This window comes from Bombina bombina, chromosome 1 (genome assembly GCF_027579735.1).
Source record: "Bombina bombina isolate aBomBom1 chromosome 1, aBomBom1.pri, whole genome shotgun sequence".
NCBI classification, from domain to species: Eukaryota; Metazoa; Chordata; class Amphibia; order Anura; family Bombinatoridae; genus Bombina; species Bombina bombina.
The window spans coordinates 408,187,506-408,205,526 of NC_069499.1; the positions used below are offsets into that span (position 1 = coordinate 408,187,506).

An 18,021-nucleotide genomic window follows, 5' to 3' on the forward strand; every position below is an offset into this window, starting at 1 on the left:
TAATAATAAAAGTAAAATAGAAAGTTTATTTATTTATTTTTTGTGTGCAATTTTTATCTGAATGATGGAAATGTAATTATGACTTTCATGATCCTTTCAAAAACTAATTTGATTTGCTGACATGGGGCCAGTAACAGTTGATGCTAATTCTCAAAATATAAATAACTAGAAAAGTCTATTAAAATAGCATGCTCTACCTCAATCATGAAAGTATAATTTTAAATGTCTCCCTTTGACTATGTGTTTAACTAGTTACTTTACAGTGGCATTATTTCTAAAAACATTTAACTGCAATAATTACATATATTTTTAAATGACTCATTATCTCCTTTTTATGAATATAAACTTGTATAAAAGCAGCACATATTAAAAACACAATGCAACAGCTTTCAATTGATTTGTGAATTACAAGTTAAGAGCAGTCTTTAAATAAATGGAGACACAGAGAAAAATAAAAATAGATACTGCATCCTCTGACTGAACAGACATAACATATATGGAGTTTGTACCTAATTAAATCAAATAACCATGAAAAAGGGAGGCTTAGCAATGTTCAATGTCAAAAACTTTAATTTAAATAATGTGGACACTGTACACTTAACTTCAAACTCTGGGTTTTAAATTATGGATTTAAATTTGAATTGACCCTTTGACTTCCTGTCAGTATTGGGTTATGCTCACTTACTGTCCCCCCTGCTATTGAGCTGTATCTGAACACAATGTGTGAATCACAAGAGATGTAGAATACTACTTTACTCTTCTGCTTGGTGTCATCTGTTCTTAGGTTACCTCAGCTTCCAGTTGTGTCAGATGACCCTGCTCACTGCAACCTCCTTCTGATTAATCTATATATCTTTCACTTGCTAGGAGGCATCAAGAGGGGTGACTCCTATTGGTCCCAATTTTTGCTGCTAATATATTGACAGAACACAGGTGGCGCTGCAGCACAGCTTTTCCTTTGACCCATGTACTGCAATGGAGAGAAGTGTTCCTGTACCTGCCTCTCCATAGCATTACATGGGGGGGAAATATTTTTTTTTGTACTTTTTTTTTGTTTTAATTAAAATTTAATTAAGCTTTGGCCACATATGGCAGGGTAGGCACTGCCTCCCCTGCCTCCTATGAGTGCACGTCCCTGGTGCTTTTTTTCTTCCAGGTGGGGAGACTATGCACTTACAAATTTTCACTGCATATCTTTCAATTAAGGGACAAGGTAATCCTTAAGTAAGGATTAGATTGGGCATGGAGCAGGCACTGTGGCAATGTGACTGAGACTGTATTATCCTTTCAGGGGATCAAAGGGTTAAATCATTTATTAGGCTCTTAAAAAATTTCTGCCTAAGAGTATTATAGTGTTAACTTTTTATTGAAGGAAGCTTTGTGGTCCTGTGACATCCAGGACATAGATTGCTGGAGCAAGAAGCTTACGATGTAGTTTGCACATTTTCTTTCTTATACTGTACGCTGTAGTCAGCGTAACCAGGAAGTGGATACTCGTTTTGTTTTCACGGCTCTCTGTGGCGCAGTAGTTTTTAGGCCGATCATGTGTCGATTCTTCGGCTTCAGATTCGGAGCGGTGTCGGCTGCTAGGAATCACAATCTTCTCCGGAGTCTAATTCCGTTTTTTTGGTGGCAGGTAGGTGCCTCAGCTAAGACTGAGGTGTGGGGTATCCTGAGGTTTGTGTCTTTTGAGTGCATAGTCGCTCGGTCAAATTGTTCAGTTTTTTTTTACTTTGGGGATATACCTAAGTTAGTAAGGAGTTTGTCCTAGCAAAAATGTGGTGTTTTTTATTAAGCAATGGAAAGTCAGTTTGCTGGGATTATGTCTGATATAGAGCAAGAACCTGCTCTGATGAATGCTTGTCTTTTGTGCTTAGAAGCTCAGATTGCTTCACCTATGCAATTCTTTTACCTCATGTGTTAAGAAGACTTTTTACAGTGTAAAGAAAATATTTTTATTGCTGAGCCTAATGTCTCTCAGGATGATGCTGTTCAGGTAATACTACAGCCTTTTCTTTTAACGTCCCAAGCCTCAATGGCGTCACATGCAGTGCCCTGCGGTTCCTCTATAACTCCTAGTGGAGTATATTTGAAAGCAGAGATTGCCGATCTGGTATCTTCAGCGGTATCGGTGGCTTTAGCTGCCTTTCCTATGTTAAAGGGAAAACTTAAAAAATTGAATCAGACCTGTGTTTGTCAGTTGCTCCTCCTTGGAGCCTTAATCTTGTTCTTAAAGTTTTGCAGCAGGCTCCGTTTGAGCCATTGCATTCCATAGATATTAAGTTGTTATCTTGGAAGCTTTTGTTTCTTATTGCTATTTCTTCTGCTCTGAGAATTTCGGAACTCTCGGCTTTGCAGTGTGAGTCGCCTTATCTTATCTTTCATGCCAATAAGGTGGTTCTTCGTACTAAGTTTGTTTTCCTTCCTGAAGTTGTTTTGGATATAAATATTAATCAGGAAATTGTTGTTCCTTTTCTATGTCCTAATCCTTCTTCTCATAAGGAACGCTTGTTGCACTACTTCTGCCCTGTTTGTTTGTTTCTCTGGGAAACGTAAAGGTCAGAAAGCTACTACTACTTCTCTTTCTCTCTGGTTGAGATGTTTAATTTGTTTGGCTTATGAGACTGCTGGACAGCAGCCTCCTGAGAGGATTACAGCTCATTCCACTAGGGCTATCTCCTCTTCTTGGGCTTTCAAAAATGAAGCTTCTGTGGAACAAATTTGCAAGGCTGCAACTTGGTCTTCTCTGCATACTTTATCCAAATTTTCCAAATTTCATTCTTTTGCCTTGGCTGAGGCTTCTTTTGGGAGAAAGGTTCTTCAAGCGGTGGTGCCTTCTGTTAAGGTCTACCTGTCTTGTCCCTCCCTGATCTTCTGTGTCCTCTAGCTTGGGTATTGGTTCCCAACAGTTATTTAGGACGCCGTGGACTCACCATATCTTAGGAAAGAAAACAAAATTTATGCTTACCTGATAAATATATTTATTTCCGGATTTGGCGAATCCACGGCCCTGCCCTTTATTTTAAGACCGTTTTTTTAACTGAACCTCAGGCACCTCTACACCTGTGGTTGAATGACTGGGGTTTGTGGGAAGGGGAATGATACTTAACAGTTTGGCTGTGGTGCTCTTTGCCTCCTCCTGTTGGCCAGGAGTAATATTCCCAACAGTAATTGAGGACGCTGTGGACTCACCATATCCGGAAATAAATAAATTTATCAGGTAAGTATATATATATATATATATATATATATATATATATATATATATATATATATATATATATATATATATATATATATATATATATATATATATATATACAGGGAGTGCAGAATTATTAGGCAAATGAGTATTTTGACCACATCATCCTCTTTATGCATGTTGTCTTACTCCAAGCTGTATAGGCTCGAAAGCCTACTACAAATTAAGCATATTAGGTGATGTGCATCTCTGTAATGAGAAGGGGTGTGGTCTAATGACATCAACACCCTATATCAGGTGTGCATAATTATTAGGCAACTTCCTTTCCTTTGGCAAAATGGGTCAAAAGAAGGACTTGACAGGCTCAGAAAAGTCAAAAATAGTGAGATATCTTGCAGAGGGATGCAGCACTCTTAAAATTGCAAAGCTTCTAAATATATATTCTGCAGTGTAGGATCCCCTTAGCTCACAACTTACCGGATCCCCCCCCCATACAGCTCTCTAACCCTCCCCCCTCTACCTATTTGCCGCCATCTTGGATACTGGCAGCTTTCTGACAGTACCCAGTTTGCCATACAATTATACAATTAGCTTTTTCTTATAATTTTTTTTTTCTGTAGTGTAGCTGCCCTCCTCAATAACCTATCCCCCACCCCCTCCCAGATCCCTTGGATAACATTTATCCCCTCCCTCCTTCCCTTTACACTTTACAGGTTCCATAGTGTAGCGGTCCCGTGCGCGCTCCCGCCCCACGTGCGATCCTGCCCCCTCTACCGGATATCCTCCAGCAATGGGACCCCCACCCACCTCCCTGCAATGGCTCCCACCCACCAATGATCAGCACCATTGCTGGCCGATGCAGAGAGGGCCACAGGGCTCTCTCTACATCGGTTGTTAAAAAAAGGGTATTGCACGATGCTTTAATATCGAGGCATCACTGCAATACTCTGTAAGCGTCTGGAAGCGATAACGATCACTTCCACCGCTTGAAACCCCTGAGGGCGTAAAGGGTATGTCCTTGGTCATTAAGTGACAGTTTTTGTAGGACGTACCCTATATGTTCTTGGTCGTTAAGGGGTTAAATACAAAATTAGTTTTTAAAGACATTAAAGTTTTATGATTTTTTTAAATGTATATACTATTTGAAATACAATTAAAATCTACTTTTGGATAATTAAAATACATCATCCATGTTAAGATGAAATTAAAATTGATTGTACGTTTTTCTAAACTGTGTATTTTTATGGATATACATCCATAACTATGTGGGTATCTTTATACATTGTGCTTGATTAGTCTAGTGGTAGATATTTAACTTCTCAGAAGTCAGGATTTTGTGCCTCAGCAGAATTAAATTGATATGCAGTGAATTCAAATATAGATTCTGTCCAGCATATAATGCATTCAATGTTCCCCCTAAGGCCAGATTTTTGTGAGCGTCCCAGTAGTGTATCAGTTAATTAGGGAACCACACTCTGCAGTTAGCAAACACTACACAATGCAGACAGCAAGGTATGGTTAACCCTATTAACTGTTTAACTGCTGGGACGCTCACAAACTCTGGCACTTAGAGGGAGCACTGGCAGCAATATATACCAGTGTTGTATAGACAGCTTTTGATTGCTGGCAATGCCTCTTCTCATAGCTTTTTTATATTGTTTAATTAATTCTGATTTACTTTCTAGACACACATTACTTATGTGCAAGCTGCAGAGCCGGCGAGGATAGCAGTTCAAAATGAGCTACCATCTCGTGAAGCTCAGCTTCTGACGTTGGAAAACACCAAAGAATTTGATGTGTTGGTCATAGGTGGAGGGGCTACTGGATGCGGCTGTGCCCTGGATGCTGTCACAAGAGGTAAACATTATGTGATGTAATATTTTCTTTTTTAAAGGAAATGTATTTCACCCTCTTTGCTACTTGGAATTTTAGAGAAAAACCTGCCCAAAGTATCAGAGATGTTTTATCACTTTTTTTCTATCAATCTGTTTAAACAGAAATAGATCTTTTGGTTTTTGGATTTACCTATGAAAACTATATATATTTTTACAGGTGACAACTCAAGGTATTGATCTAGGCCCATTTTGTTATATTTGATGTCACCATTTGGCTGCCAGATACGATCATATAAAAAAAATTAACTTTTTTGCAAACTTCTCACTGAAATTATTTACACACAACTACTGCGGTCATATGACAAATGGTTGTAAAACTTCTCTGGGATCCCCTTTGTTCAGAAGTAGCAGATATGCATGGCTTTGCCATTGCTTTTTGTCAATTAGAATACTGCTGATTGCAGCTGCGCACCTTACTTGAAATTCTTGGCAGTGAAGGTGTTAATCAGTTTAGCTTGTACGATTAATTTTTTATGCAGAGTAGAGATTACCCTCCCATCTGACACCTCCTACTCCCTAATCCCTAACTAATCCCTCCCAAACCAGCTCTCTTCCCTCCCTCACCTCACAATGATCACCACCATCTTATGTGCAGGCAGAAGGTCATACAACATGATTAAAGTCAGGTGCTGACCCAAATGTCCTTTGTTTTTTTATGTCTCTGATTAAAAAGTAACTGAAATATCTACAGTTTGGTGCTGCTTTCTACTTCAATTTGCAGGCAGAAGGTCTACTAGTATGCAGTTTAGGGCTTTTTTTTATTATTATATTTGTTAGTTTTTTGCAGTGTAGTGATCCCTCCCCCTCCTACTAGTGGTGGCCATCTTAGGTACTGGCAGCTGTCTGCCTCTACCCAGTTTATATGTTTATTATTAATTTATAAAAATATCTGCAGAAAATTTTCACAAAAAAAAAAAAAAAATCTCATCACAGAAGTTAAAGCATGTTCTGCCTCTGGGCGCATATATATATATATATATATATATATATATATATATATATATATATATATATATATATATATATATATATATATAAAATTTCTTTCATGTAAGTGGCAAGAGTCCATGAGCTAGTGACGTATGGGATATACATTCCTACCAGGAGGGGGCAAAGTTTCCCAAACCTCAAAATGCCTATAAATACACCTCCCACACTCATACCTTAGTTTTACAAAATTTGCCTCCTATGGAGTTGGTGAAGCAAGATGTCCTTGATTTCTTCTATGATAGGCGCTTCTAAGCATTTTAAAGCCCAATTCCTCTCAGAATACAGTGTTTGTCTGAGGGATGTGAAGGGAGTATTGCCTGTTGATTTCATGGTTTCACCTATGGGAAATCTATTCAAAGGCTCTCTGTTATCGGTCACAGGGATTCATCCCCTGCCTCCCTTTTCAGATCGATGTTATACCATTACGTCTGCTGATATTTTTAAGTACTGGTTTGGCTGTCTGCTATATGTGGATGTGTGTCTTCTGATAAGTATGTATAATTTTTTAAGACACTCTCAGCTATGTTTGACGCTTTATATTATGTTGTAAAGTTTTAAATATATGTGTTTGCTTATATTTTGCCATGAGTTAGGTCTATGTATATTTCCATTTTGCAGTCTAGCAGTTTCAGTATTAAATTATGTTTTTGGGAAGTTTATTTATATAATTTTTTTCTTACTTGGGGTTGCAGTTCTTTCAAATTTGACTTTGTTTTCCAAATTAGGCTCGCGAGGACGCAAAATGCTGTTTTTTATTGCGTCATTCTTGGCACAAAATTTTTTGGAGCAAAGTTGTGCCTATAGTGATGCAAGTCTCGTCATTTCCTGCGTCTTTGTTGCCATTATTTTTTTTGGTGTGAAGTCGCGCTTGTTATGACTCGAGTTGCATCATTTCCTGGTGTTGGCTTTGGCGCAAAAAAATTTCACTTCCTTTTGCGTCATGCGTCATACTTGCTTTTTTTTCTTTTTACATTTTGCAAGATGTCTCGGACTGATCCTGCCTCTGATGTCACTGTATGAACCATGCTGGCTGAACACAGTTCTACCAAAGCTAAGTGTGTTTGTTGTAAACAAGCTGATGTTATTTCTTCAGCTCAATTATGCGGCATTTGTCATGATTAGCTTTTGCATGCTGATAATGTTTCTATTAGTATAAATACATTGCCTGTTGTTCCTTCAATGTCTAATATACATGATATTCCTGCAGATATGAAGAATTATAATGCAGCTATGGAGAAGGCTCTGTCTGCTATTCCGCCTTCAAATAAACGTAAAAGGTCTTTTAAAACTTCTCATAAATCTGATGAAATTTGTATTGACCAACAACATACTGAAGTATCTCTGTTGATGAGGATCTCTCTGTATCAGAGGATCCTGCATCAGACACTGAAATTGACAAATCTTATTTTTTAAGATTTAATATATTCGTTCTTTGTTGAAGGAAGTTTTGTTTACTTTGGGTATTGAAGAGTCTAGTCCTCTTGACAACAAAGCCAGTAAACGTTTAAATTCTGTTCTTAAACCTCCTGAGGTTACTACTGAGGTTTTTCCTATTCCAGGTGCTATCTCTGATATGATTACTAAAGAATGCTCCAAACCTGGTACTATTTTTAATCCTTCTTCTAGGTTTAAGAAGTTGTATCCTTTACCTGTGGCTAATTTAGATTTTTCAGATAAAAGTCCCTAAAGTTGACGGGACTATTTCCACTCTTGCCAAACGTAATACTATCCCTATGGAAGATAGTACTTTTAAGGATTCTTTAGACAGGAAGATTGAATCTTTTTTTCAGAAAATCTTTTTTACATTCTGGCTATATTCTTAAACGTGCCATTACTATGGCTGATGTGGCTGCTGCTTCAACTTTTTGGTTGGACAGCTTAGCTCAACAGGTCGTAGATTCTGATTTGTCTAGCATTGTTCTTTTGCTTCAACATGCTAATTATTTCATTTGTGATGCTATGTTTGATGTCATTAAGATTGATGTTAAATCTATGTCTTTAGCTAGTTTAGCTAGAAGAGCTTTATGACTTAAATCATGGAATGCTGACACGGTGTATAAATCTAGATTTCTATCTCTATCTTTCCAGGGTATTCATTTATTTGGTTCTCAATTGGATTCTATTATTTCCACTATCAGTGGAGGGAAGGGATTTTTTTTGCCCCAAGATAAAGTCTAAGGATACATTTAAGGCTCCTAATTGTTTTCGTTCCTTTCGTCAGGATAGAGAACAAAAAAACACTCCTTCCCCTCTGGTTCTTATTGGAGACCATCTTCAAATTGGAATAAAACCAAGCCTTAGAAAAAAACCAAATCCAGCCCCCAAGACTGCATGAAGGTGCGGCCCTCAATTCAGTTCAGCTGGTGGGGAGTAGATTTAAATTATTTCAGAACATTTGGACAGATTCTGTTCAGAATCAGTGGATTCAGAATATTGTGTCTCAAGGGTATCTATTAGGTTTCAGAATAAAACCTCCTGTGGGAAGATTCTTTCTTTCTCATGTTCGAACAAATCCTGTAAAGTCTCAGTTTTTTCTGAAATATGTTTCAGACCTAGAGCTTCCAGGGGTGATTGTACCAGTTCCTCTCCAGAAACAGGGTTTGGGTTTCTATTCAAATTGTCAGTATATGGCCGGGTTATAATACAATATATTTAATAATTATTCTTTAAAACAAACCCCCCAAAAAATGCATATACAAAACAATTAAAATTAATATAAATTCCTAAATTCTTTATATTGGTTAAAGTTATAAACACATTGAATTATATTTATAGAAAACAAGATTATGAATCAGATGATACACACTAATGCTGTTACAAAATTCTATACAAAGATCATAAAAATATACCTTTCCAATTTACCTTATCCACAATGAATTTCATTAAAATACCACAATATAGACCACTAACTTTCACGGTGCCTAGTTAAACAATATAACAATATACTTTAACAGCCAATTTCTATGCCAAGTTATCTGAGATGAAATACATTCTTATTCATCTACAGTAAGGCAAATTCTAAAATATATTTATATAGTTGCAAAGATAAATTACTTGGCAAACGAAATACTAGTTTTAAACTACACAGGACTATGAAACACAAGCTTAAAATACTAATTGTGCCCTTTTAAATTTACCAGCTGTAATCTAACTATAGCCTTTGGTTTAAAATATTAAATATACTTTACAGTTTCTTATACTTTACACAAATAAATCAATGTTTCAGCTTCCAGGGTTCCTCTGATAAATCCAATTTCTTTTACAAGATACGGTGAGTCCACGGATTTCATCCTTACTTGTGGGATTACGCCTCCTGGTCATCAGGAGGAGGCAAAGAGCTTCACAGCAGAGCTGTATAAATAGCTCCTCTCTCCCTTCCCTCCCAACCCAGTCATTCTCTTTGCCTGTGTTAGTTAGATAGGAGATGGCAAAGTGAGGTGTTAGTAAAGATTCTTCAATCAAGTGTTTATTATTTTTAAAGTGGTGCCACTGAGTGCTACTTTGCTCCAGGGTGTAGCCTAGACCAGATCAGTCTCTACAGTAAAAAGAGAAGCATTTGGTAGCTTTAAAGCAATAGGAATTGGTGGGACATAATTCTCACTGCGCCTCCTATATTTATTTGCGGCCCTATTCCAGATATAGCCTAAGCTCTTTTAACTCAGGCTTATCTTGTTCCACAGGGCTATAGGAGGGAGAGAGAGAGACCTCTTACACCTGCTGGACTACCATGCTGTCACACAGCTTTCGAGGTAAGTGCTAACTTTATTAGTTCTGGGGACACATTCTCTCAGAAGAAAGTGAGCACTGTTTTAATACAATCACATGTCAAGGTCTAAGCTATAGATGAGCTCCTTATTGTGATGGGCTGAGATACGTTGTACAGAATCTGGGGCTAGATGGAGTCAGTGTTATATTTTGCCCAGCAGTTTTTTCCAATTCATTCCCATGTTCAGGGCTAAGATAAATAGGCTCCTTATTGTGATGGGAAGCACTATATTATAGAGACTCTGGGGAGTAAATACCTACTGGGAGTTGGCTAGCTTTTATTTCTGGGGTTAATAGCCTCCCACGCAAGGGACAGGTCAGACTGCACTGTAACTATTGTGTGTGCGCTGAGAACTTCCGGGGTTCAAGCCCAGACTTTAGGAGTGCATAGTGATGGCTACCGGGTGAGTGGGAAAGGTGACGCCCATGATGGGCGGAGTTATCTTCCCACCGTTTTGAGCTCCTTACTCCATCTCTGATCACGGTAACAGTGAGAGTGTTGGGAGATGGAGTACTGTTACGCCCACGAAGGGCGGAGCTTCACACGCATGGGTAGTTGCGTTCACTTTATCCATTAAATATGATTACAATCGCTAGTGGGGCAGAGCATTTTTCTCAGCTTTGTGGCGATTAGTGCTAGGTATATATACATCGTGGCAGATGTGTTAGTTGGCCTCTGTCTTACTTGGACGCTTGGGCACCTTTGTGTGTTTGCTACTTGCATGTCGGTCTACAAAGCACAATAAACACATGGTGATATTTTCTCTGTGATCTTTATTTTGTAGATTCCGTTGCTTGGAGTAGTTCCTCCTTATGATAGGGCCCTACAACAGCACGTAACAGATAATGTTCTTTTAAACATTTAAAGAAACGTTACTGTTTTTTTTTTTTTCTTACATGTCACAATTTGATACTATGGTGTCCAGATTAATTTTGAACCACAGGCAGTTCTCTGAAGTTTCTTACAATGTACAAAGTGATGTTTATTTACAGCATTTTTCATATTCTTATTACAAAGACAGAATAAGATATTCCTTAAAATTTAAAGACACAGTAATGTTTTTTTTTTTTTTTTGTGTAAATGTGACTGTTTATTTGTTAATTCATCCTTGTGGGCTGTAGGATGGTAAACAAACGCACAATAATGGGTTACTTTGAGATTTAAAGAGACAGTATCGTTTTATTCGGTTTACTTTCTCATAAATGAATTCAGCTGTTTATTTGTTACTTCATCCCGTGTGTTTGAGGGTGGCCCAAACGCATGTATAGAATTTATTTTCCACTCTAAGGGCACAGTATTGCTTTCTATGTGAAAAGATTTATTGACTTTGCATTTAACTCCTTCTACGGCGAATGCTGTTTGGGAGTCTATTCACAATGACCTCCAATTTGTCCTTTATTTTCTGTATAAAGGCAGGGCTAGAGAAATTGCTTTTGATACATCATTCTTCCATGTTACTGAGAATCGCATTTTCAGTTGGAATGATACTTAGGTAATACTTATATTTCATAGACCTTTCTACGGCGATTGCTGTTTGGAAGTCTTGTCAATGGCCACAAATTTCTCCTATAGCTTCCATTGAAGTTTTATGGCCCACAGGTTGTGCCCTGCTTCCTTCATACTCCATTCGGGGGTTGGGACGCATCCTATATTTTTACATAGGGTAAATTCATGGGCATTTCCTATTCTTGCAAGATTGTTTTCTCATAGCCGTATAAGCTGAATGGCTTCACGTCTTTCCTTAGTCTATACCCTTAGAGGTTAATCCTCTGGATGGAATTTTGTAAGGGGTCACATACCAGGGTTTACATTGGCAACCATCAGTGTTCTTGGCTACTGTCACTGGTGTGATGGTATACTGGTTGGAAACATTGTTTGAGACTATTAGTCAGTATTTTCCCTTGATAAGATCCAGGACTGAATTAATTGGCTAATAGGGGGAAGGTGTAGTTTGATTCTCTACAAGAACTTCTATACGGTTTATTTTAATTCTTCTCTTCCGGTTGGATAAGAGAGGTTCAGGACCCCTGGGCATTAGAGATAGTGTCTCAGGGATACCAGCTGGAATTCAGAAATTCTTCCCCCAGAGGAAGGTTTCTTCTTTCTCGATTGTCTGTAGACCAGATAAAGAGAGAGGCGTTCTTGCACTGTGTAAGAGACCTCCCCTCCATGGGAGTCATCTGTCCCGTTCCTACTCAGGAACAAGGACAGGGGTTTTATTCAAACCTGTTTGTAGTTCCCAAAGAGGAGGAAACTTTCAGATCTATCTTAGATCTCAAAAGTCTAGACAAGTTTCTCAGAGTTCCATCATTCAAGATGGAAACTATCCGTACCATTCTTCCATTGATTCAAGAAGGTCAATTTATGTCAACGGTGGATTTAAAATACCTTCATGTTCCTATCCACAAAGATCATCACAAGTTCCTAAGGTTGGCCTTTCTAGACAAACATTATCAGTTTGTGGCTCTTCCTTTCGGTCTGGCTACGACGGCCAGAATTTTCACTAAGATTCTGGGGTCTTTATTGGCGGTTCTACGACCGCGAGGCATCACAGTGGCGCCTTATCTGGACGACATTTTGATCCAGGCTTCATCATTTCAACTAGCAAAGTCCCATACAGACATCATACCTGTACTTTCCTTCCTAGGGACCCACGGGTGGAAGGTAAACTTAGACAAGAGTTCGTTAGTTCCTCAGACACGAGTACCCTTTCTGGGAACTGTTATCGACTCTGTTTCAATGAAGATTTTTCTGACGGAGGTCAGAAAGTTTATAATCCTCACTTCTTGATGGTCAATTCACTCCAATCCTCGTCCGTCAGTGGCTCAGTGTATGGAGGTGATAGGATTGATGTTGACGGCAATGGACATCGTTCCGTTTGTTCATTTTCATATCAGGCCTCTGCAGCTAGGCATGCTCTGGCAATGGAATGGCGATTATACAGATTTGTCTCCTGAAATAGATCTAGACCAGGAGACGAGGAACTCTCTTCTATGGTGGTTGTTGCTGGATCGTCTTTCTCAGGGGACCTGCCTTTGCAGGCCTTCGTGGGTGATAGTGACACCGGATGCCAGCCTGGTAGGGTGGGGAGCAGTCTGGAACTCTCTAGGAGCTCGGGGTGTGTGGACTCGGACAGAGTCTCTTCTTTCCATCATTATCCTAGAGTTGAGAGCTATATTCTAGGCGCTTCAAACTTGGCCTCAGTTGGCTTCAGCCACATTTATCAGGTTTCAGTCGGACAACATAACGACCGTGGCTTACATCGATCATCAGGGAGGAACAAGGAGTTCCTTAGCGATGACAGAAGTAGCTAAGATAATACAGTGGGTGGAGTCTCACTCCTGCCATCTGTCAGCGATTCACATCCCAGGGGTGGAAAACTGGGAGGCGGATTTTCTGAGCAGACAGACATTTGATCGGGGAGAATGGGAACTTCGTCCGGAGGTATTTGCCAGCCTGATTCTCAGATGGGGCAGGCTGGAGTTGGATCTTATGGCATCTCGTCAGAATGCCAAGCTTCCGAGATACGGGTCCAGGTCCAGGGATCCCCAGGCCGAGCTGATAGATGCCTCGGCAGTGCCTTGGTCTTTCAGCCTAGCTTATGTGTTCCCTCCATTTAAGCTCTCCTTCCCCGGGTGATTGCTTGAGTCAAACAGGAGAGGGCATCGGTGATCCTCATCGCTCCTGCGTGGCCTCACAGGACTTGGTATGCCGATCTGGTGGACAGGGATCCCCAGGCCGAGGTGATAGATGCCTCGGCAGTGCCTTGGTCTTTCAGCCTAGCTTATGTGTTCCCTTCATTTAAGCTCTCCTTCCCCGGGTGATTGCTTGAGTCAAACAGGAGAGGGCATCAGTGATCCTCATCGCTCCTGCGTGGCCTCACAGGACTTGGTATGCCGATCTGGTGGACATGTCATCTCAGCCGCCATGGAGGCTTCCATTGCGGAAAGACCTTCTCATTCAGGGACCCTTCCATCATTCAAATCTAGTTTCTCTGCAGCTAATTGCTTGGAGATTGAACGCTTGATTTTATCTAAGCGAGGGTTTTCTGATTCGGTCATAGATACCTTGGTTCAGGCACGTAAGCCTGTTACTAGAAAGATTTACCATAAGATATGGCGTAAATATCTTTTATTGGTGCGAATCGAAGGCTACTCATGGAGTAGGGTTAGGATTCCCAGGATTTTGTCTATTCTCCAAGACGGATTGGAGAAAGGGTTGTCAGCAAGTTCCTTAAAGGGACAGATTTCTGTTTTGTCTATTTTGTTACACAAGCGTCTGGTAGATGTTCCGGATGTCCAATCTTTTTTTGTCAGTCTAACTAGAATGAGGCCTGTGTTTCGACCAATTGCTCCTCCTTGGAGTTTGAATTTAGTTCTTAAAGTTCTTCAAGGGGTTCCGTTTGAACCTATGCATTCCATAGATATTAAGTTATTATCTTGGAAAGTTTTATTTTTGGTCGCTATTTCTTGTGCTCGCAGAATATCTGAGCTTTCGACATTGTGATACAATGTGATTCTCCTTATCTTATTTTTCATTCAGATAAGGTGGTGTTACGTACCAAACCTGGTTTTCTTCCTAAGGTTGTTTCAAATCAAAATATTAATCAGGAAATTGTTGTTCCTTTCTTGTGTCCTAATCCTTCTTCTAAGAAGGAGCGGCTGTTACATAATTTGGACGTGGTCCGTGCCTTGAAGTTTTACTTACAAGCAACTAAGGATTTTCGTCAATCGTCTTCCCTGTTTGTTATGTTTTCTGGGATGCGTAGGGGTCAGAAAGCTACGGTTACCTCTCTATCATTTTGGCTGAAGAGTATAATCCGTTTTGCTTATGAGACTGCTGGCCAGCAGCCTCCTGAACGAATTACGACTCATTCCTCTAGGGCTGTGGCTTCTTCATGGGCTTTCAAAAATGATGCTTCTGTTGAACAGCTTTGCAAAGCTGCAACTTGGTCGTCTCTTCACACTTTTTCTACATTTTACAAATGTGTTACTTTTGCCTCGTCTGAGGCTGCTTTTGTGAGAAAAGTTCTTCAAGCAGTGGTTTAGGTTCCCTGTCTTGTCCCTCCCTTTTCATCCGTGTACTATAGCTTTGTTATTGTATCCCACAAGTAAGGATGAAATCTGTGGACTCATCGTATCTTGTAAAAGAAAAGAAAATTTATGCTTACCTGATAAATTTGTTTCTTTTACGATACGATGAGTCCACGGCCCTCCCTGTTCTATTGAGACAGGTTATTACATTTTCTTTAAACTTCAGACACCTCTGCTCCTTGGCTTTTCCTTTCTCTTCCTAACTTTGGTTGAATGACTGGGTTGGGAGGGAAGGGAGGAGCTATTTAAACAGCTGTGGAGCTCTTTGCCTCCTCCTGCTGACCAGGAGGCATAATCCCACAAGTATGTATGAAATCCGTGGACTCATCGTATCGTAAAAGAAACAAATTTATCAGGTAAGCATAAATTTCCTTTTCACCTCATAAATTAAGAGGTAATTTTTCCAAGATGGATAAAAATTAGGCCCAGATTGCTTAATAATAGACTGGATCCCAAGGCAACAGTTTTTCAGTCAAAATTCAGCAAAGTTTTTTTTTTCTTTTGCCTGAGGTTATATCACGCGAAATAACCCCACCCCTTTTTATTCTAATCATCAGAAATATAAAGATGATAGGCCTTTCGGAAGCTTGTCCCTGATTAGTTATTTGGGAGACGCCTCCCTAATTGGCTACTGAGAAATTTCATTTTCAACAGCCAAATGCCTTTTGGCTGTAATACTAGATTTAGGCCATCTGGGGCAGCAAAGACAAACAGTTTAATTCAAATATTGCTAACAGTAAATACAGTTCATATATATTTTAATTCAATATACCATATTTTCTAGTATCAATAAATCACATGTTCCATGTGTATTGGACCATGTCATACCATTTATCCTGATTATTTCAATATGAAACATTAGTATTTTATTTATCATATTCTAGAAGATGTCTTAAAAGTTGTATTTTTATGAGGGACTAGTAGTCAATAAATGAAATATATATATGTCTATCTGACTTATTCCGTATATCAGCTTATTTGATATACTGGCATATATTTCATTTCCTAGTCGCATCTTATCTAGAAATCTTATCTTCACATCAGTTCTTCCTGTAATGTTCACTAGATTTCTGGAAAAAAAAGAAAAAATGTATTCATTTTGAAATAACTTAAGCATTTATATATGCTAATGTAGTTATTCATTTAATTTATTACAAATCTGAAATGCATTTCCCATATCCATATATAGATATTTATACAGTCTGGGTATCAATTAAATCTTTTAGAATTAAACAGTTCATATAGATGAATTTCTAACTTCTCTTTTTAAAATCACGATTTAAATTTTTATATGCTTTCACCACTCATAGGGTTAAATTTGTCTCTCTGTTAGCCAGCATAGATGTTTATCTAACACAGCAGGTACCAATTTGCATCGAAGTGTGAATGGTCACCTTTCCATAAAATTTGTCACTTGGCTCAGACTGCTAGGCTCTCTTCTTCTTATAAGCGAGTGAAATTTTATTATACATTTCCAGGTAGTGATCAAAAAGGTCTTTTGAAGTGATCTTTCTAAGATTACTTTGAAAGCAATTCCTTTTGATGAATTGGGACAAAGATTTGCAAATCATCCTATGTAACCAAGAAGAAGGGGGTTTGGTCTGCCATGGCTACAGCCCATACAATTCATGTAAAATTAGATTTTTAGTTACAAAAAGAAAAATGAAATATTAGATTCTACAATACATCTGTAGTTTATTTAATGTTACTCACAGATACCCTGACAAAATCTATTCATTGTCCCAAAGAAAGAGAATTCTTTTAGACCAGTTCTGGATCTGAGGTTTTTAAATCATTTTGTAAGAGTCCCAACTTTCAAGATGGTGACTAACAACTATTCTGCCTTTTGTTCAGCAAGGCCATTTTATATCCACAATAGACTTACAGGATGCTTATCTTCACATTCCAATTCATCCAGACTACTATTGGTTTCTGAGATTCTATTTTCTAGACAAGCATTACCAATTTGTCGCTCTTCCATTTGGCCTAGCGACAGCTCCAAGAATCTTCTCAAAGGTTCTTGGTGCCTTTCTATCTATAATCAGAGAGCAGGGTATTGCGGTGTTTGCTTATTTGGACAATATCTTGGTACTAGCTCAGTCTTTTCATTTAGCAGAATCTCACACGAAACAACTAGTGTGGTTTCTTCAAAGGCATGGTTGTAGAATCAATTTACAAAAGAGTTTCTTGATTCCTCAAACAAGGTTTACCTTTTTAGGTTTCAGTGTCCATGACTCTGTCTTTAGCAGACAAAAGACATATGAATTTGGTTTTAGCTTGTCTAAACCTTCAGTCTCGATCATTCCCTTCAGTAGCTATGTGCATGGAAGTTTTAGGTCTCATGACTGCAGCATCGGATGCAATCCCCTTTGCTAGTTTTAATATAAGGCCTCTGCAGCTTTGCATGATGAATCAATGGTGCAGGGATTATACTCGGATATCACAGCTGATTTACTTAATCCCAACACTCAACTCTCTCTGTCTTGGTGTTTGGACCATCACCGTATTGTTCAAGGGGCCTCCTCTGTTCATCCTTCCTGGACTGTGATCTCAACGGATGCAAGCCTTTCAAGTTAAGGAGCTGTCTGGGGGTCTCTGACAGCACAAAGTGTTTGGAATCCTCAAGACGGTTACCAATCAATATTTTAGGACTCTGTGCTATTTTCAGAGCTCTTCAGTCGTGGCCTCTATTGAAGAGAGAACTTTCCATTCGTTTTCAGACAGAAAATATCACAACTGTGGCATATGTCAATCATCAGGGAGGGACTCGCAGCACTTTAGCATTGAAAGATGTATTTCAGATACTTTCTGTGGCGGAATCCAACTCTTGTCTAATTTCTGCGATTCATATCCCAGGTGTAGACAATTGAGAAGTGGATTATTTTAGTCGTCAGTCTTTACATCCGGGTGAGTGGTTTCTCCATCCAGATGTGTTTTATCAGATTGTGCAGATGTGGGGTCTTCCAGAAATAGATCTGATTGCCTCTCGTCTAAACAAGAAACTTCCCAGATACCTTTCCAGGTCCAAGGATCCTCAGGCAGAGATGGTGGATGCTTTAGAAGTTCCTTGGTTTT

The 18,021-nt window shown here is 39.0% G+C and overlaps 1 protein-coding gene across 1 annotated transcript in view; it reads left to right on the top strand.

Moving 5' to 3' along the window:
* The window catches only part of GPD2 (glycerol-3-phosphate dehydrogenase 2), a gene marked incomplete in the record, with an annotated part of 636,690 nt that overhangs the window by 139,226 nt on the left and 479,443 nt on the right, over nucleotides 1-18,021 (top strand). The window contains 1 exon segment of the mRNA XM_053698314.1: nucleotides 4,888-5,059. Coding sequence (XP_053554289.1) covers nucleotides 4,888-5,059 — 172 coding nt within the window.